This window comes from Nelumbo nucifera, chromosome 2 (assembly GCF_055504915.1).
Source record: "Nelumbo nucifera cultivar China Antique chromosome 2, China Antique-T2T, whole genome shotgun sequence".
Taxonomy (NCBI): domain Eukaryota; kingdom Viridiplantae; phylum Streptophyta; class Magnoliopsida; order Proteales; family Nelumbonaceae; genus Nelumbo; species Nelumbo nucifera.
The window spans coordinates 88,653,025-88,674,110 of record NC_142650.1 but is presented as its reverse complement, the minus strand read 5'-3'; the positions used below and the strand labels follow the sequence as shown (position 1 = coordinate 88,674,110).

The 21,086-nt window shown below is 42.4% G+C and overlaps 1 protein-coding gene across 4 annotated transcripts in view; it reads right to left on the bottom strand.

Annotated features, from left to right (window-relative positions):
* The window catches only part of LOC104606046 (signal peptide peptidase-like), a 55,253-nt gene that overhangs the window by 9,377 nt on the left and 24,790 nt on the right, over window positions 1-21,086 (bottom strand). For all 4 annotated transcript variants that reach the window (XM_010271077.3, XM_019199232.2, XM_088897378.1 and 1 more), the window contains one exon: window positions 429-565. In XM_010271077.3, the coding sequence (XP_010269379.2) occupies window positions 429-565 (137 nt within the window). The remainder of the gene's footprint in view (window positions 1-428; window positions 566-21,086) is intronic.

Below are 21,086 nucleotides of genomic sequence, written 5' to 3'. Positions count from 1 at the left end.
GAATTATTGGCGGTCTTGCAAGGACTACTAGTGGCTAAAGACTTGACTCAGTTGTTTGAGGTGCTTAAAAGGAAAATGTATGGGTTCTTGGACTTACAGACATCTTATGAAAGAAACCAAACACCTGGAAGAACTGAATGCAAATTTCCAATGGAGTCCTAGATCTGCCACCAGTTTGGAAGATGGCTGCAGATGACTTATTAGTGAAATTGGGAGTAAGAAGATCTCAAGATTTTTGGGGTTTGATTCTCCAAAATGAGAACTTGTAAAAGCAGAGGGGAGGAGAATAGGAGCTAGGCCAAATATAGGATGCTTAGGCACTGCAATGTAACATGATCATTCTTCAATCAAATCAATAAAGTTTAGGTTACTATTCAAAAGAAATTAATTTAAACATTTAACAGAAAAAAAGACTCTAGACAAATTACCTGTGCAGCTTGAAACCAATTCATCACAATAATTGTCAGAACCAAACCAACTGTATATCCAAAAAATGCACTTCTGAAATACCGATTCTCTTTCCCTCTAGACACATCAAAACGTAATGCCAATGCAACAAATATACCTTCACAAAGGAGGTGAAGAACAAGACAATGAGTTGACATTAATGAATTTTTCTTCATTTGATAAATTTTCATCTTAAAGAATATAAAACCAAAATCGAATCGCAAACTGTATGACAAATAATCAAGGGGCAACCATCATGCAGATTCAACATTTTTAAATTTTAAGAGCAATATTAAATTCCGAATAGTATAAACCAAATATGGTTATTGTTGTTTATGCCATTTATCTGTACTGCTTATTTTCTTCTTTTGTAATCAGGGATAAATATGTTCTTTTACCCACTTTTATGATCACCCTAATATAATAATGTGAGGGGCTGCCACCCACATGATCTTTTTGGCTCAGTTCTCTGTTTTCCACCTGTCTTCTTCATGGTATCAGAGCAGGAGATCTGATCAGGCCAGGTTTCAGTTTCCTTTTTTAATTTTTCCTCTCTTTCTCTTGACTCCCCTCTGTTTGTGGAACTGCAAAAGGATACTATACTGATCTGATCAAGGGCTCCACTCTTCTTTTTCTTTTCTTCTCCCTTGACTGTAAATTGTAATACCGAGGGATTTATTCACCAGATGTGATTATTTGTTGGGTGTTGTAGGTGGGCCTGTTATGGTAAATTGCTGACCCTACTATGTAACAGAAGGTCTAAAGTCTAAACCTTCCAGTTCTGAAATTTGGATGTTGTAGGGGTATCCCTTGAAGGTCTAATGGTTCTATCGTGGCGAGGAATCATCACAGTTAATTTGTCTGTGTGAACAGACCTGTGAGGCAGTTGTATTTTCTTATTCCAAGCAAAGTGGAGGTGATGTGAGTTTGCCAACTGGCCTGGAATTCTCCTAGGTGATTCTTCAATCGCGTTAGGGTAATGATCCAGTTGTGGAAGTGTGAATCTGCTGTTTGAAGAGGAATTGACCTGAACCAACCTAGGAGATTGAGGAAAGGGGGTTCGGTAGGCAAAGGGTTTCTTGCTCTACGAGTGTATTGGTTAATGCTTCCTGAGGGTGTTGTTTGCCAAACTGAACCTGTTGAGAGAGCTGAAAAGAAGAAGAGAGGAGAGTCTGATGTGTTCGAATGGGCACTGTTCATCAGCCGGCCCTGTTCACTAATATAAGAGCAATACATAATTTACATGAAAGGACCAAGATGCCCCTGATTAGTGATGGGACACCCAGTCTAATAAAACACACGATACAATTAGGCTCAGTTACTAAGGCCCATTAACTAGAGACTCTAATACCCAGCCCAGACAAGAGAATAACAACATATCACACGAACCAACACTCCCCCTCAAGCTAAGCATGGATGTCAATCATGTTTAGCTTGCCCAGTAAGTCCAAAAATTTCACTGTGGTTAGCCCTTTAGTTAAAACATCTGCAATTTGCATCTCTGAGGGAGTGTAAGGAATGCAGAGTTCTCCTGTGACTATTCTTTCTCTAACAAAATGGCGGTCTATCTCAATATGTTTTGTTCTATCATGTTGCATTGGGTTATTTGCAATGTTGATAGCAGCCTTGTTGTCGTAGTACAACTTGAGAGAACACTCAGTCTTCACTCCCAGTTCACCAAGAAGAATTTTAAGCCACAACAGTTCCGCAACACCATGAGTCATAGCTCGATATTCTGCCTCTGCACTAGACCTTGCAACAACATTCTGTTTTTTACTTCTCCATGTAACTAGATTTCCCCCAACAAAAGTGCAATAACCGGAAGCCGACTTTCTGTCACCCACAGAACCAGCCCAATCTGCATCAGTATATCCTTCAACTTCAATTCTATTTTTTTTTCTGAACAGAATCCCTTTCCCAAGGCAAGACTTCAAATATCTGAGAATTCTTTCTACAGCCTTCATGTGAGGAATTTTGGGATTGTGCATAAACTGGCTGACAACATGAACGACATAGGCAATGTCGGGACGAGTGAGGAACAAGTAAATTAACTTCCCCACTAACTTCTGGTCTCTCTCCTTATCAGGGTAGTCCTCTCCCACTGACTCCTGTAGACCATGATTCGGTTCTATTGTGTTGAAGATTAATTAGTTTTATGATGTTTTTTCTAAGTAGATGTTTATGTTAGTTGTTAGATAGGAGGTGGGGACCACAGCAGTTATGTGAGTCCAAATTTTATTATGTTTTTTGAAGGTTACATATGCTGTTTTATGTTTTGCCGCCCTATGAGGGCATAGTGGTCTTTGTACTGTTCTATTATTTTAGTATAAATAATAAGTGAGGGGGGCGGCCAGCATGATTGCTCTCTTCTCTTTCAAACTCTCTTCTTCTCTTCTTCTCCCTATCTCTTCCTTCTCTCTTCAAGAAACTACTTTCTTTCATATTTTTTAATTCAGCAGATTTCTACTTGGTATCAGAGCAGTAGCTAGGGTTTCTTGAAGCATTCTCATGCAACCCAAGATCTTCCGAAAGGGTTGGTCTCTGTGTGTGTGGTATTAAATTATTTTTTGAAGGCCTCCAATCTATTTTTGAAGTAAATGGAGAGTTGGAATACCGAGATGAAATCTACCGGTACTGTGGAACTAGGTGTTGGAGGTAGTAGTGATTTTTTTGGGTCTGGGATCATTACTACAGTAAAACTTGATGGCACGAATTATTTGGAGTGGGCACAATCAGCTAAGATGGCTATTGGTGCCCGTGGAAAATTAGGGTTTCTCACCGGGGAGAAGAAACCTAATACAGACTCTTCCCGATGGGTGCAAGAGAATTACATGGTAATGTCCTGGCTGTGTAATTCCATGTTACCTCATATTGCAAAAAATTTCCTATGGGCTAAAATTGCCAAGGAGATTTGGGATGGAGTGACTAAAACCTACTCTCAGAAGCAAAATGAAACCAGAGCCTATTAGTTAAGAAATCAGGTTATAAGTTTGAAACAGGAGGAAAAATTTCTTGCTGTGTATTTCTCCATGCTGAAAAACCTATGGCAAGAAATAGATCACTTAGAAAATGTGGTATGGGAAAGTGTAAATGATGCAACAACTTATCACAAACTGGTAGAGAGGAATAGGGTTTTTGAGTTCTTGGTAGGATTGAACCCTGAATTTGACATTGCTAGGCAACATATTCTTTCTAGGGAGGGTGTGACACTCTCTCAGGCCTATGCTTTTGTCTCTGGAGAGGAGAGTAGGAGGAATGTAATGTTGAGACAGCCTGGGACTGACCAATCGGCCAGGGTTGGTACAACAAAACCTAAGCCGAATGGAGACAGGGGGAGTAGTGAGACTAGAAGGGAAGATAAGGACTTGGTGTGTGATTATTGCAAGAAGCCTAAGCATACCAGGGACACTTGTTGGAAGCTTCATCCAAATCTTATGCCTGCTCGGATAAGAAACAAGAAGGGAAATGCAAATGTAGCCACTACAAGAGACTCTTCAGCTCCACTCTCCCAAACTTATTAGGAATCTATTGCAGTAGCAACAGTGAGAACAAAATTGGAGAGGTTTGGACAGCTTATGAGTAAGAAAGATTCACCTAGCCCTAGCCTTCCAGATGGACAGCAGAATGCAGGAGCCAACTACACCACTTCCTTTGCACATACAGGTAGTCCATATGCAACTGCAAATCTTGCATCCACTTCAGGTAAGGACCTCCCTGGATTATAAACTCAGGAGCATCTGAGCATATGACTAATGCCCCTACCATTTTCAGTTCCTATCAGTTGTGCTCTGGTAGCAAATGGTTCATATATACCTATTGCTGGGAAGGGGACAGTTAGAGTGACCAATGATATAATTTTGTCCTCTGTTTTACATGTCCCTAGACTTCATACCAACCTACTGTCTATTAGTTCTTTGACAAAAAATTTGAATTGTTTTGTGACCTTTCTTCCTGGTAATTGTGTTTTGCAGGATCTGGAGTCAAAGAAGATGATTGGGAGTGGTCGTGAGGTGAATGGAATCTACCTTCTGGATGAGATTCCGAGACATCAGGGCCATCATGTTAGCAATAGCAGTAGTAGTTGGTCAGAGTCAGTGAACCAGATTATGCTTTGGCACAACCGCTTGGGACATCTTTCTTTTAATTCTTTGAAATGTCGTTTCCCAAAGCTGTTTGAGTCTGTTCAATTATCTAATTTGGAGTGTGAGAGTTGTCAGTTAGGAAAGCATTGTAGACAGTCTTTTAAACCAAGTAATAGAAGAAGTACTGTTGCCTTTAATATTGTTCACACTGATGTATGGGGGCCTTATCAAATCCTGTCCAATGGGAGGATTCCGTTACTTTCTTTTGTTTGTGGATGATTATACACGATATTCTTGGCTATATTTGATGAAATCACATGATGAGGTTCCTAATTTGGTACGACAATTCCACCAAATGGTTCTCACACAATTTGGAGTGAGAACTAAGGTTTTTAGATGAGATAATGCCAGAGAGTATTTTGAGAAGGATCTAACCACGTATCTCTTAGAACATAGTGTAGTTCATTAGAGCAGTTGTGCATATACACCGCAACAGAATGGAGTTGCTGAGAGGAAAAATAGACACATTGTAGAGGTGGGAAGGAGTCTTATGGTGCGCGCTTCAGTCCCTATGCAGTTCTGGGGAGATGCAGTTCTTACAGCCGTACATGTGATTAACCGTGTTCCTTCACGGACTTTGGGGTTTAAGGTGCCATTTTGCCTACTTTTTCCAGATGGAGAGATATTTCATATACCTCTGAGGGTTTTTGGCTGTGTTTCTTTTGTTCACATTCTTGGCCCTCATCGCAAGAAATTTGATCCTAAGGCAAAGAAATGTGTTTACCTTGGGTATGCACAAAACCAAAAGGGGTATTGCTGTTATGATCCAGTGTCGAGGAGCAGATTTGTCACTATGGATGTTACCTTTTCTGAATCCACATTCTTCTTCTCGAGTGGTTCTCCACAGGGGGAGCGTTTTGGGGTGGAGAACACACAATCTGTTCCTCTTCCTGTTCCTGTGGTGCCTTCATCAGTTCAGCCAGCACCTACACCATCAGTTCAACAAGCACCTGCACCATCAGTTCAGCCAGCACCTGCACCATCAGTTCAGCCAGCACCTGCACCTCTAGTTTCATTACTTGAGCCGCTACGGGCAGCCTCACAGCAATATCAGCGTCGGCAGATGATGGTTGACTCCACACCATCAGTTCTGTCAGTCCTTCTGAAACTCCAGATTCGGCAGATATAGTTCCAGGTATTCCCCTTGAGCCTGTTATGCTTTCTGATGATAGTGTTTTTGTCCCTAACACCACTGTTGTAGCTGATCCCACTGGCCTTGACCTTCCTATTGCACTTCGTAAGGGGAAGAGAAAGTGTACAGCCCACTGCATTTCACACCATCTTTCCTACTGTGCCTTATCACCCTCCTACTGTGCTTTTCTTTCTTCCCTAGATTTTGTGTCTATACCCAGGAATGTTACTGAGGCTCTCTCCAAACTTGAGTGGAAAACAGCCATGCAAGATGAGATGGATGCTTTGGTCAAAAACCATACTTGGGAAATAGTTGATCTGTCCCTACACAAGGAGACAGTTGGATGTCGATGGGTATTCACAGTGAAGTATAAGGCTGATGGCAAGATAGAGAGGTACAAGGCAAGGTTGGTAGCAAAAGGGTATACTCAGACCTATGGTGTTGATTATCTGGAAACCTTTGCACCAGTAGCTAAGATGAGTTCAGTTCGTATTCTTTTATCTCTAGCAGCCACCTATTCATGGCCCTTATTCCAACTTGATGTCAAGAATGTCTTTCTCAATGGTGACTTACAGGAGGAGGTATATATGGACATTCCAGCGGGCTTTTATGAAAATGTTGATAAAGGAAAGGTGTGCAGACTCAAAAAATCTCTGTATGGACTGAAACAGTCACCTAGGGCTTGGTTTGAGAGGTTCAGAGGGGCACTCATCCGTTTTGGATACACACAAACACAGTTTGATCACACCCTCTTTGTGAAGAGGAGAGATGCTTTGGTGTTAGTTCTGATTGTGTATGTGGATGATAATAGTGGTGACAGGAAATGATCTAGAAGAGATTAATGATCTCAAAAAATCATTGCAGCAAGAATTTGAGATCAAAGATCTTGGTGAGCTCAAATACTTCTTAGGGATTGAAGTTGCAAGATTCAAGCACGAGATCTTCATTTCATAGAGAAAGTATGTACTTGACCTACTACGAGAGACTGGGAAGCTGGGGACCAAACCAGCAGACACTCCTATTGATCCAAATCACAGAATAATGGTGTGGATGGTGAGTTGGTAAAGGATGTGGGGAGATATCAAAGAATGGTGGGCTGACTATTGTATCTGTGTATGACACGACCAGATATTTCTTATGCTGTCAGTGTTGTGAGTCAGTACATGCATGCACCTCGGGTTCAGCACTGGAAAGCTATTGAGAGAATACTTGCATATCTGAAAAAACACCCTGGCAGAGGTATTCTTTTCTCAAATCATGAGAATCTGAAGCTAGAATCCTATACAGATGCAGACTGGGCAAGATGCTTAGATGACAGGAGGTCTATATCAGGAGTGTGCACCTTTGTAGGTGGAAACTTGATCTCCTAGAAGAGTAAGAAACAGGCGGTTGTGGCAAGGTCGAGTGCAGAGGCTGAGTATAGATCCACGGCTCATGGTGTCTCAGAACTTCTTTGGGTTAGATCTCTTTTGAGTGAGATTGGGGTGAAAGCAGAAGAACCTATGATGTTATACTGTGACAATCAGGCTGCAATCAATATTGCTCACAATCCAATTCAACATAATAGGACAAAACACATTGAAGTTGATGGACACTTTATAAGAGAAAGGGTGACAACCGGAGAAGTTTGTTTGCCGTATGTCTCTTCAGAGTTGCAGTTGGCTGATGTTCTCACTAAAGGGGTGGAAAGGAACAAGCTTGAACATGATCTACACAAGTTGGGAATGTGTGACATTTACTCCCAACTTGAGGGGGAGTGTTGAAGATTAATTAGTTTTATGATGTTTTTTCTAAGTAGATGTTTATGTTAGTTGTTAGATAGGAGGTAGGGACCACAGCAGTTATGTGAGTCCAAATTTTATTATGTTTTTTGAAGGTTACATATGCTGTTTTATGTTTTGCTGCCCTATGAGGGCATAGTTGTCTTTGTACTGTTCTATTATTTTAGTATAAATAATAAGTGAGGGGGGCGGCCAGCATTATTGCTCTCTTCTCTTTCAAACTCTCTTCTTCTCCCTATCTCTTCCTTCTCTCTTCAAGAAACTACTTTCTTTCATATTTTTTAATTCAGCAGATTTCTACTGAGTATCTGATGGCCTGCACCCCAACATGCCTGTCTCTTGTAGAAGGTCAAGGATGTATTTCCGTTGACATATATAGATGCCCTCTTTGGATCTAGCAACTTCAATCCCTAGGAAGTACCTCAGTTGACCCTAGTCTTTGATTTCAAATTCAGCAGCTAGGACCTCCTTCAGTCTGTTGATCTCCTCCTTATCATCCCCAGTAATTACCATATCATCTACATAGACGATAAGAGCAGTAAGTTTCCCATTCCTCTTCTTTATAAATAGAGTATGATCTGCCCCGCTTTGAGTATAACCACCTTTCTTCATGGCTCCACATAGCTTCTCAAACTAGGCATGAGGGGACTGTTTAAGGCCATATGGTCCCTTTCTCAGTCTACACACTTTTCTACCAAATTCATAACCTGGTGGAGGATCCATGAATACCTCCTCATGTAGATCACCATTTAAAAAAGCATTCTTCACATCCAGCTAATGAAGCTCCCACGAGAAGTTTGCAGCTAATGAGAGTAGGACTCTGATAGTGTTAAGTTTTGCTACGGGAGCAAATGTTTCTTTGAAGTCAACTCCTTCCTTTTGAGTAAACCCCTTTGCCACGAGTCTAGCCTTGTATCTTTCAATGGACCCGTCCTCCCTATGCTTCACGGTGAACACCCACTTGCATCCAACAGTACCTTTCTCTTTTGGTAGATCTACTAGTTCCCAAGTCCCTGCTTTCATCAAGGCCTTCATTTCTTCATTCATAGCCTCTTTCCACCTTGGGTCAGACACAGCCTCAGAGTACCTAGTAGGAACATGCACAGAAGAGAGAGCAGACACAAAAGAACAATAACTAGGGGACAAGTGTGAGTAAGACACAAAATCCGCAATAGGGTATCTGATAGTATAAGAACGAGTAGATTTACGAAGTGCAATTGGAAGATCCAAGTCAGAGGAATTGATAGGATTACCTTGAGTTACTGAGACAGGTTGATCCGAGTCCAATTGGTTGCTGTCATGAGTTGGAGAGCTCTTCTTCCTTCTAGTTTAGGTAACTCTGATATCTTTCTGTTGTCTATTGGAGCCTTTAGTAACATTTTCCACATCACTAGTAGTAGTTGGACCAATGGGAGCCTCACAAGATTCACCTGGGATACCACAACTAGGAGGGTCAAGAGGAGAAGATGGAAGATCCGAAGCAGAGAGGGGCACAAAGAAATGGGGAATAGAAGAATCAACCAAAGGGTCCTCTTCCATCCTACTAGTCTCCCCCTGAAGAGGATCCGAGGAAGATTGAAAGTAGGATTGAGACTCAAAGAACACCACATCTTTTGTGACATATCTTTTCTTGGTGACTGGATCATAACACTTGTGTTTTGAAATGGTAGAAAAATAGAAAGAAAAGAAAATAGAAAGTACAAGAATAGAAAGAAAGAAATAGAAAGAAAAACTTTCTAAATCAATCCTTCCACAATCCTAGGAATATATACAATTCTATTTTTACACAACTACCAAATATAGATCTACACCAGTAACCCCACGTTTTCCAACACTCCCCCTCAAGATGATGAATAGAGATCCTCCATTCCCAGCATGGCTATAATTCTTCGAAAGTCTGTACTATTGAGCCCTTTAGTAAGTACATCGGCCAGTTGTCCTTTTGTAGACACATAGGGAGTGCAAATCAACTTGTTGTCCAGTTTCTCTTTTATAAAGTGTCGGTCAATTTCAACGTGCTTCGTTCTGTCATGTTGAACAGGATTGTGAGCAATATTGATGGCTGACTTGTTATCACAATATAGTTTCATAGGCTCTTCTCGTGGAATCTTCAGGTCTTCTAAAATTATCTTCAACCAGAGTAATTCACACACTCCTTGTGCCATAGCCCTGAATTCTGCCTCTGCACTTGATCGAGCCACTACATTTTGCTTCTTACTCCTCCAAGTGACTAAGTTTCCTCCCAAGAAGGTATAGTAACCAGAAGTGGACCATCTATCTACTAGAGATCCTGCATAATCGGCATCTGTATATGCTTCAAGAGCCAGTCCCCCATTTCTTCGGAATAAAATTCCTTTTCCTGGATTGGCTTTCAAATAGTGCAGAATTCGATGAGCAGCCTGCAGATGAACTTCTATAGGATTATGCATAAACTGACTTATTACACTTATAGCGTATGCAATATCTGGCCGTGTATGTGCAAGATAAATGAGTTTTCCAACCAGTCTTTGGAACATCTCCTTGTCTACACTTGCATTCTCGCTGGCTTCTCCAAGTTTATGATTGGGATCTATAGGTGTGGAAGCTGGTATACATGCCATATTTCTTGTTTCTCTCAAAAGATCAACAACATACTTTTGTTGAGAGATAAAGATGCCTTGTTTAGAATGTGCAACTTCAATTCCGAGAAAATACTTTAGTCTCCCCAAGTCTTTTATCCCAAATTCTCTAGAAAGGCAGTTTTTCAATGCTTCCTTCTCCTTTTTATCATTCCCAGTAACGATTATATCGTCCACATAGACTAATAGTGCAGTAACTCCCCCTGAGGCTGTGTTTGATAAACAATGTGTGGTCACCTTGACTTTTCTTGTAACCTATACTAAGCATCACCTTTGTAAACCTTCCAAACCATGCTCTTTGAGATTGTTTGAGGCCGTATAGTGCTTTCTTCAACCTACAAACTTCGTTCCCCTTAATGCCTTCTCCAAAACCCGGTGGAACGTCCATGTATATCTCCTCTTCTAGATCACCATGGAGAAATGCATTCTTTACATCAAACTGTTGCAAATCCCAATTATAGTTAGCAGCCAAAGACAGCAACACCCTTACTGTATTCATTTTAGCTACTAGGGCAAAAGTTTCCTGATAATCTACCCCATAAGTCTGTGTATATCCCTTGGCTACCAGTCGTGCTTTGTACCTTTCTAACGACCCATCAGATTTGAACTTAATTGTGAACACCCATTTACAACCTACAGTCTTCTTGTTTCTTGGTAGATCCACAACTTCCCATGTGTTGTTCTTTTCTGGTGCCTCCATTTCCATTCTCATGGCTTTTCTCCACTCCTTATTAGAAAGTGCCTCGGCTAGAGTATTAGGAATTGGAATGGTGTTAAGGCTGGCTAGCAAACTTTTATGGGATTTAGAGAATCTTTGAAACAACACATATTTGGCTAAAGGTAGGTCATACTCAGACTGTGAAGGTGCAATAAGTAGGTCATACTCAGACTGTGAAGGTGTAGGTTTAGGTTCTGCATATCCCTCAGTTCCAGAATTAGGAGTTGAATCTTGGACTTGCACAAGTTGAGGATCTGGATTTCTTCTCCTAGAGTAAACCTGCATATATCTCACATCATCTTGCACATCATTGGTGGGGTTAACAGTGTCTAAATTTGGTTCAATGGTCGGGTTGTTTGACTCTTGTTGAGACTCGGGAATGTGGGGCTCAGAGGATTGTGACTCAGAGGGATGTGATTCTTGACGGTTGGATGACTGTGAGGAGGGTAATACATCTAAGGAGAGTAGATCCGAAGCCTTATCTTCCGTTAATGAGAGCTCCCCCTGAAGATAAGGTTGAGTGAAAAAGGATTGTCCCTCCTCAAATGTGACATCGATGGAGGTGTAGAATTTCCTGGTGGCTGGATGATAACATTTATAACCTTTCTGAGTTGGGGAATATCCTAAGAAGACACACCTGATTGCTCGTGGATCCAATTTTCCCTTATTATGGACATGAACAAAGGCAGTGCAGCCAAAAATTCTTGGTGTGAGATTATTTGAGGTTTGAATATCATGGTAGAATTGAGAAAGGACTTGTATTGGGCTTCGGTTGTCAAGAACTTTAGAAGGTAGTCTATTTATGGTGTATGCAGCAGTAAGGACAGCTTCCCCCCAATATTGTTTTGGCACCTGGTTTTGAAAGAGAAAGGCTCGGGTGGTTTGCAAAAGATGGCCATTTTTCCTCTCAGCTATCCCATTCTGTTGGGGAGTGTTAACACAGGAGGATTCATGCACAATGCCTTCTTTCTGAAAAAATGGGGACAAATTCTGATTAAAATAATCTGTAGCATTATCAGATCGAAACCTTTTAATTCTCACACCAAACTGAGTTTGGACCATGTTATGAAAGTTGGGAAGAATCGTACCCACATCAGATTTAGACTTAAGAAGAAAGATCCATGTGACCCTAGTGCAATCGTCAATAAAGGTGACAAACCATTTAGAACCAGTAATGTTGGGAATTTGAGAAGGGCCCCATATATCCGAATGAATCAAATAAAAAGGAGTTGAAGATCTTTTATTGCTGATTGGGAAAGAAACCCTTTTGTGCTTAGCAAGTTCACAAACATCATAATGAAAGGTTTCAACATCAATTCCTTTAAACAAGGAATGAAGCATTGCTTTTAAAACAGGAAATGAAGGATGACCAAAACGGAAGTGATGACGCCGAATTAAATCTTTATTGGAGGTAAATAAGAATGACTCGTGTGTGACATGCAAAACAGTGTGAGATGGTTTGCTGGTTGCTTCAAGGTAGTAGAGTCCATCCCTTTCCTTAGCAAGTCCAATCTTCTTCCCCGAAACCCGGTCCTGAAATACACAGTAAGAAGGAAAGAACACAACATTGCAGTTCACATCCTGGGTGAGTTTATGTATAGAAATAAGGCTAGTGGATAACTTAGGAACATGAAGCACATTTTTAAGCAATAGGGATGGAGTAATTTGAATATGCCCAATCCCTGCCATTGTGGTGAAAGAACCATCAGCAATAGAAATTTTTCTATTACTAGGACAGGGTGTATAAGTGAGAAAATGTAGTGAAGAGGGTGTCATGTGGTCAATAGCTCCAGAATCAAGAATCCATGGAAAAACACTAGCCAATGCATGTAATCCTAGAGATAAAGACTCACCTGAGAGAGCAAGAGAGGTAGAACCACTTCCTGGTTTCATGGATTTCAGGAAGCTCCTTAGCCTTTCAATTTCTTCATCATTAAATGGTCCCTGACTTGAGTGTTTTTGCTGCGGGGTTGTGGAGACATTATGGGTCTGTTGAACTCCTTTTGAAACTCCTCGATTTTCCCATTCCTTGAAGGATGTGGGAGGTTTCCCATGAAGTTTCTAGCACCGATCTTTTGTGTGCCTGGGCTTCTTGCAATAGGTGCACCAGAGGTTATCGTTAGAGTCACAGGTAGTTGTGTCACGAGCCAAGTTGTGATTGTTCTCACCCTTTGAACCACTGTAACTTCCTCCCCTTGCCACCATGGCTGAGCCTTCGGGATCTTTAGGCTCAAGCATGATTCCATGGCGGCTTTCCTCAGCTCTGACAAGGGCTATGACTTCATTCAATGGAGGCACTTCTTCTTTGCCAAGAATTTGTATTCGGACCTGATCGAATTCAACATTCAGTTCGACCAAAAAATCATACACCCTATCTCTTTCAATAAAATTCTTCAAGATCACAACATCATCAGGGCACTTTGTCTCAAGAACCCGATAATGATCAAGCTCATGCCATAAATTTTGCAACAGATTTGCATACTCTGTAACACTTCTGCTACCTTGTTTGGCCGCCACTGTCTTCACTTTGACCTCATAGACACGAGCAGCGTCATGGGCTTTGGAATAGGTTTGTCGGACAGCATCCCAAATAGCCTTTGCAGAGGGAAGAAACATACAAGTATCACTGATCTCGGGTGTCATTGAACTCCACAACCATGACATAATCATGGAGTCCTCTTCGTCCCAAGCATCAAAATTTGGCTCGCCCAACTTTGGCCCTGTTCCAAGAAGGTGACTAATTTTTCCTTTTCCCTTCAAATAGGTACGCACTAGTTGTGACCACTAATTTTTCCTTTTCCCTTCAAATAGGTACGCACTAGTTGTGACCACTTCAAGTAGTTCTGGCCATTCAGTCTATATGTTGTCTGAATATTCAGCAAATCACCAGTGTGAGGATGAGAATTTGTTGCTCCTTCATCGGTTTGGACGGGAGCACTTGTTGCAGTCATGTCGGACATTGTTAATGGAGGAAAAATAAGGCCAGCAGGAAAGGAGAATAAAGGAGGGAAGAACTGGCCGGAACAAAGGAGAATAAAGGAACACTTCTGGTTACAGATCAACACTGAAGGCCATAAGAGAAAAACACGAAAAACTGGCAATGAAGGCCGAAAAAAATCTCAAGGTTGACAAACCTAGAGCTCTGATACTATGTTTTGGAATGATAGAATACTGATGTATTTCATTCTATTGCCAATCGGCATATTTATACAGTAAGCTGCTGCAATAAATAGAAAGAAGAGAAAAAAAATAAAAAGAAAAGAAAATAGAAAGTAGAAAAATGGAAAGAAAAGAAAATAGAAAGTACAAGAATAGAAAGAAAAACTTTCTAAATCAATCCTTCCACGATCCTAGGAATATATACAATTCTATTTTTACACAACTACCAAATATAGATCTGCACCAGTAACCCCACGTTTTCCAACAACTTGTATCCCTTCTAAGTAGGAGAATAACCCAAGAATATTCCCTTTGTAGCTCGAGGATCCAGTTTTGTCTTCTTTGGATCCTTGACATGTATGAAACATACACACCCAAAGACCCTCGGTGGAAGAGAAAAAAGCAGGGAGATGAGGGCAAAGAACCGAAAATGGAGTCTTCATTCCCAAGACCTTAGATGGCATTCGGTTTATCAAATATGATGCAGTGAGGATTGTCTGAGACCAATAGCCTTTTGGAACCTTGTGCTGAAATAATAAAGCTCGTGCAGTCTCCAATAAGTGTCTATTCTTGCGCTCAGCAACCCCATTCTATTGGGGGGTACTAGCACAAGATGACTGGTGAATCATTCCCGCATCCTCCATAAACAAGTTTAAGGATCTTTTGAAATATTCAGCAGCATTATATGACCTGAATTGCTTGATTTTCTTGCCAAATTGTGTTTCAATCATTTTGCAAAATGCCATGGTTACCCGCGGCACTTCATCTCGTGTCTTTAATAAGTAGATCCATGTGCATCAAGAATAGTGGTCAATAAAACTAACAAAGTATCGATAGCCATCCACAGAAACAATGAGAGAAGGACCCCAAACATCAGAATGCACTAAGTCAAAAGGTGCTTGAATTTCATTACTAGAAGTCGAGTACACAGTTCTACACAGTTTTGATAATTGACAAACTTCACAGACTAACTTTTGACTTGACACACCTTGAAACAATTCTGGAAACAACATTTACAATGACCAGAACTGTAAATGACCTGGTCTAGCATGCCACAGGTGCAGCTTAGATAATGACTCCACATTAGATTGACCACTAGTAGTAGATGTTTGAAGGGCTGAACTGATGTCTGCATCCAGGTAGTAGAGGCCTCCTCGCTCATGACCGCTCCCAATCGTCTCTTCGTCAAACTGTCCTGAAAAACACAATGGGTAGGAAAAAAGGTTACGCTACAATTCAAGTTCTTGGTAAGTTTTGAAACAGATAAAAGATTTGAAGAGAGATTGGGAACATGTAAGACAGATTTGAGGGAGATGTCCTTGCTTAGGTCAACCACTCCTTTCCCAGATATGGTAGAGAGGGAACCATCAGCAACCTTCATCTTGTCTTGACCAGACATTAAATGATAGGAAGAGAATAATGAAAACATGTGAGTCATGTGGTCAATTGCACCGGAATCAATAATCCAAGAGGCTAGATCAATGGAACTAGTTGCACTAAAGGCTGAAACAATACCTGATCTGGCAAGGGAGGTGGAAGCAAGAGAATTTGTCCTTAGGCGGGCCAGTGCCCGGCTAAGCACCTCTACCTCATCAGCTGTGAAATCCATAGGCCCATGTCCTTGGGAACTGGTAGTCTGTCCCGAAGAAGACGAAGCAACTGTGGATGAGTGTTTGGAACCTCCATCACTGTGACTTGCTGCTAGGTTCCCACTTGCCAAATGGCCCTTCTGGTGCTTCTTCTCTTTCCTCAATGCTGTTGGTTTCAAATGAGGGTAGAGAACCCAACAGTTCTCTTTCACATGTTTTTTTCCCCCACAGTGAGTACACCTCAGGTGTCTCTTGTCAGAGAACTTGTTCCCCCTTTGGCTTGTAGAAATGAAAGCTGAATGTTCTATAGACTGCTCTACTGGTTTAGTCTAGGCATCAACTTGCATCTCCTTTCTTCTCACCTCTTCATTTCTCACAAGATAGTAGACATGATGTAGATCAGGCATCTCATCTCTTCCCAGAATTTGGGACCTTATGTTCTCATATACCGGATCTAGGCCAGCCAAAAATTTGAATGATCTACCCTCTTCAACTTGTTTGTCGTGTTTCTCCTTATCTCTGACATTCTCCCAGTCTATGATGAGGTGGTGATCCAGCTCTTCCCAAAATCCTTCTAATGTAGCAAAGTATGTAGCAACACTCATGTCTCCCTGCTTCAGGGCAGCAATATCTTGATTCAATCTATAGATTCGGGCATTATTCTTTTTCTGCCAATAGGTCTTAGACACCTTCTCCCATATCTTGGCAGCTGTGGAGAAGTGTTGAACCGTCCTAGCTACCCTAGGAGTCATTGAAGCAAGCAACCATGACATGACTGTAGCATTCTCTCTTCTCCAAACAACATATTCAGCACTCCCTATTTCGAGTTCTTTCTTCTGCCCGTCCAAATAGCCTGTAAGATCCCAGGATGTGATAAAGAGCATGGCCAAAACAGACCATTCCCTAAAGTTGTATTCATCAAGTAACACACTTGTTATCTGTAGGCTGTGCAAATTAGGGTTCTCCAGATTAGGAGACCTCCCACTAGTCCTAATATCTCTAGAAGAAACTTCCCCAGATATGGAAGACATCTTCTCCGATTTGCAAGAGTACCAAAGCTGTCACACAGGTTATGTGAAACCTCTTCAGATTTCCGGACCTTGCAGCACTGTAATCTCAGACCTGAGGGTCTGTTTTAAGGCTGTAATACCCTTCCCACTCTGCTGTACTGCTCCACTCACTGCTGTCGCAAGCTGCCACTTACAGTTGAAGTACCGAACCAAAAAAAAAAAAAAAACTCTGCTGTGTTTGGCCACTGTTGCTGCAACCCTGACCTAGCTGTTGTGGCTTCTACCACACACCAATCACTGCTATCGCAGGTTAACCTTCACCCACGAACTGCTCTAGGACTGCTGAAATCAGTCCTCTCTTCTAGATCTGTTTTACACAGATTTCACTTAGCCGAATGGCTACACCTTGCTCTATGTATCTCTTAGGGCATCAGCTACTGGGACTAACTCCCCTTGGGCCCTACAACCAAGGGAAACCCTAGGTATAGGTTCTGCTGTGTTCTACGACTAGACCTAGGGTTTCTTTGCAGTACCAAGATAGAGAGAGGAGTGCGAGACAGCTGCTGTAACCAGGCGAGAGAGGTGTTCTATGACCAGACCTAGAGCTCTAATACCATGTTTGCCGAACTGAACCTGTTGAAAGAGCTGAGAAGAAGAAGAAGAGGAAGAAGAAGAGAGGAGAGTCTGATGTGTTCGAATGGGCACTGTTCATCAGCCGGCCCTGTTCACTAATATAAGAGCAATACATAATTTACATGAAAGGACCAGGATGCCCCTGATTAGTGATGGGACACCCAGTCTAATAAAACATAAGATACAAACGGGAAATCTCAGAGGCAGTGTACCAAAGATTTGGTGTCACTAGTTACGACAACCTAGAGGAGAATCTTATTAAGATTAAGCAAACGGGAACTGTTCTAGAATACCAGAACGAGTTTGAAAAGTTGGCCACCCATGTCCACGACTCGACTGAGAGGGCTCTCGTTGGATGTTTCATTGCAGGTCTGCGAGATGAAATCCGATCGGAAGTTAAGACACGGCACCCAGCGACAATGGCAGTTGCTGCTGGCCTCGCTTGCATTCATGAGGAGCGGTTGGACCGCTTGAAGAAGGTTACATGAAACCCGGCTCCCCATCTACCCACCCCAACAAAAAGGGGTGACATGAACCAGCCCAAGCCTAATGGACCCTTGCAGCCCAAACTTACACAGGGCTAGGACCCAACCCCAGTTTTCCTTATAAGAAACACACCTAGGCTGAAATGCAAACCAGATGTGAGAAGGGACTCTGCTACACGTGCGATGAGAAGTTCGCACTGGGGCATCGCTGTAAAATACAACAGGTATTCCTGCTTCAGGCTGAGGACAATGATGAGACCAAGCTGGGCCAGGAAGAGGGGCAGCTTGACTTGATTGAGCTCACTGAACCCAAAACTTACAACCCCTCTCAAGATCTCACTTCATGCCCTAACCGGACAAGCTTCCCCCCAAACCATGAAGCTTAAAGGGCATATTGAGGGCTGAAATGTGATCATACTGGTGGACAATGGGAGTCATCTCCCATAAAACCCTCACCAAACAGCTAGGGTTGGCGATGCAACCCATAAAACCTTTCAAGATGCATGTGGCAAATGGCAGTCATCTCCACTGTGGTTTGTGAAGGACTGTGCAAACGCATTAAGCTGAAGGCTCAAGGGCAAGAACTCACAGTGGCCCTACAACCACTGGGTTTCAGCAGGGCTTACATTGTCCTGGGCATCCAGTGGTTAAGTCAGTTGGGCCAGGTCGTTTGTAACTAGGCTCGAATGACCATGGAGTTTTCAATCGCCCCCCGAAATTATAAGCTAGTTGGAACTAGAAAAAGGTACCCAGGCTGAGGAGTATGGGCCCATATTAAGGACATGCCAAATTGAAGGGAACCCTGTCATTATGTACCTATGCCTCGGCCCAACAGGACCTGAGTTAACCTCCCCCACTTCAGATTTGAAAAACTATATAAACTGACATGCCTTAACCTAGTTACTGCAGACCTATGCCTTCATCTTTCAAGAACCTTCTGAATCGCCACCAACCAGACTCTCCAATCACAAAATCCCAAAACAGCCAGGGGCCCCTACCGATACCCCCATTTCCAGAAAACCGAGAAAGGAAAATAGTGAAGGAGATGCTTGAAAAGAAATAAATACAGCCCATCACCAACCCATACTAAGCTCCAGTACTCTTAATGAAGAAAAAGGAGGATCACAGCAGTTTTTTGTAGATTATAGGGCTTGAACAAAATCACAATCAAGGACTGATTCCCAATACCTGTGATTGATGAGTTGTTGGATGAGATAGGGTTAGCCAATGTCTTCTCTAAGTTGGACCTAAGGTCAAGATACCACCAGATAAGGACATAAGGGTACACCTTAATGACGTCCATAAAACTGCTTTCTGGACCCACAAGGGAAATTACGAATTTCTGGTCATGCCCTTTGGGCTCTCCAATGCACCGTCCACCTTTCAAGCTCTAATGAACGAAGTCTTCAAACCATATCTCCGTCAATTTGTTTTGGTCTTCTTCGATGATATCTTGGTTTATAGTTCAGATTGGGATTCCCATTTGAATCATCTCTGGCTTACATTTGAAGTGACGAAGGCACACCATCTGTTTGCCAAAGAATCTAAGTGCTCTTTTAGGCAAACACGAATGCATTATTTGGGCCACATCGTGGAACAGGGAAGGGTCACGACTGACCCAAAAAAGACCTCAGTAATGGTGACATGGGTGGGCCAGGCCCAATTCAGTTAAAAACCTTAGAGGTTTCCTAGGGTTAACTGGATACTATCGTCGCTTTATAAAGGGGTATGGCCAGATTGCTGCTCCACTGATCCGACTACTCAAAAACCAATGGATTTCAATGGGACGACTCAGTCGAACAGGCCCCTTTGAAGCCCTCAAGACTGTTGTCTACTCCCCCTATTTTGTCATTGCCTAACTTCACCAAGACCTTTATTGTCGAAGCCAATGTATCGGGGACGGGTCTAGGGGTAGTTTTGATGCAAGACAGCCAGCCCATAACATTCTACAGCAAGGCCCTCTCACCCCAGGCCCAAACTAAGTCTACTTATGAAAAAGAATTGATGGTCATCGTGTCATGAAGTGGAGGGCAACAGAGCCTCAAGCACCTCTTGGATCAATCAGTTCTAACACCTAAACAGCAGAGATGGGCTTATAAATTAATGGGCTTCAATTTTCAGATTGAGTACAGGCCTGGGGCCACCAATGCCCTTTCCCAAACCACTGAGTTCCTCTCCATGGATGTATCCAGGCCCATTTGTCCTCTATTGGACCAAATTAGGCAGGAAGCCCAGCAGGATCCAACTTTAGGGCATATCAGGGGTATTTGGGCCCAGAACCCTTTTGACGTTCCAGGATACAGTGTTTAAAAAGGGGATCTTTTCTACAAGGGCCGACTGGCAGTCGCCCCAAATTCTGAATACTGCCAAGAGCTTCTCCAGTTATTCCACCAATCAGCTATTGCAGGGCACTAGGGAACCCTACATACCTACAAGCACCTCTCTAACCACTACTACTGGTTGGGCATGAAGAAACATGTGTGAGAATTTATTGCTGCATGCCATGTTTGTCAACAGAGAAAATACAATAGCCAGACTCCGGCAGGGCTCTTGCAGCCACTACCCATACCCAATTAGGTCTGGGAAGAGATCACCATGGATTTTATTATGGGCCTTCCTACTTCAAATGTAAGTGAGTTGTCTTAGTGGTTGTTGATCGACTTACCAAATATGCCCATTTTTCTGCTCTTTTCCTCCCCTATACAGTTTCCCATGTGGCTCGGATTTTCATCCAAGATATTCCAAACTCCATGGCACCCCGATGTCCATTATAACAGATTGGGACCCTACATTTATGAGCAGGTTTTGGAGGGACTATTTCAGGGCCCAAGGGACTGAACTACACTATTCAACTAGCTACCACCCTCAGACAGATGGCCAAACTGAGGTGGTGAACCGGTCCCTGGAGACTTACCTCCATTGTTTCGCCAGTGACAGACCGAAATAGTGGACAAGATGGCTCCACTGGGCAGAGATCTGGTATAATACCTCCTTCCATGCATCAGCTAGTATGACCCCCTTCCAATTACCTCCATTGTTTCGCCAGTGACAGACCGAAATAGTGGACAAGATGGCTCCACTGGGCAGAGATCTGGTATAATACCTCCTTCCATGCATCAGCTAGTATGACCCCCTTCCAAGCATTGTATGGGAGGGAGCCTTTGTCCATTCTACCCTACGAAGTGGGGTCCTCAGTTGTTGGGGAGATGGATGCCCACCTAACAAAATGGGATGCAATCATAAGGTAGTTGAAGGAACACTTACGAAGAGCTCAGTCTCAGATGAAATGCCACTATGACAAAAAGCATAGAGAAGTGCAGTTCCAAGTGGGCGACCAAGTCTGTCTGAAACTGCAGCCCTACCATCAGCTGA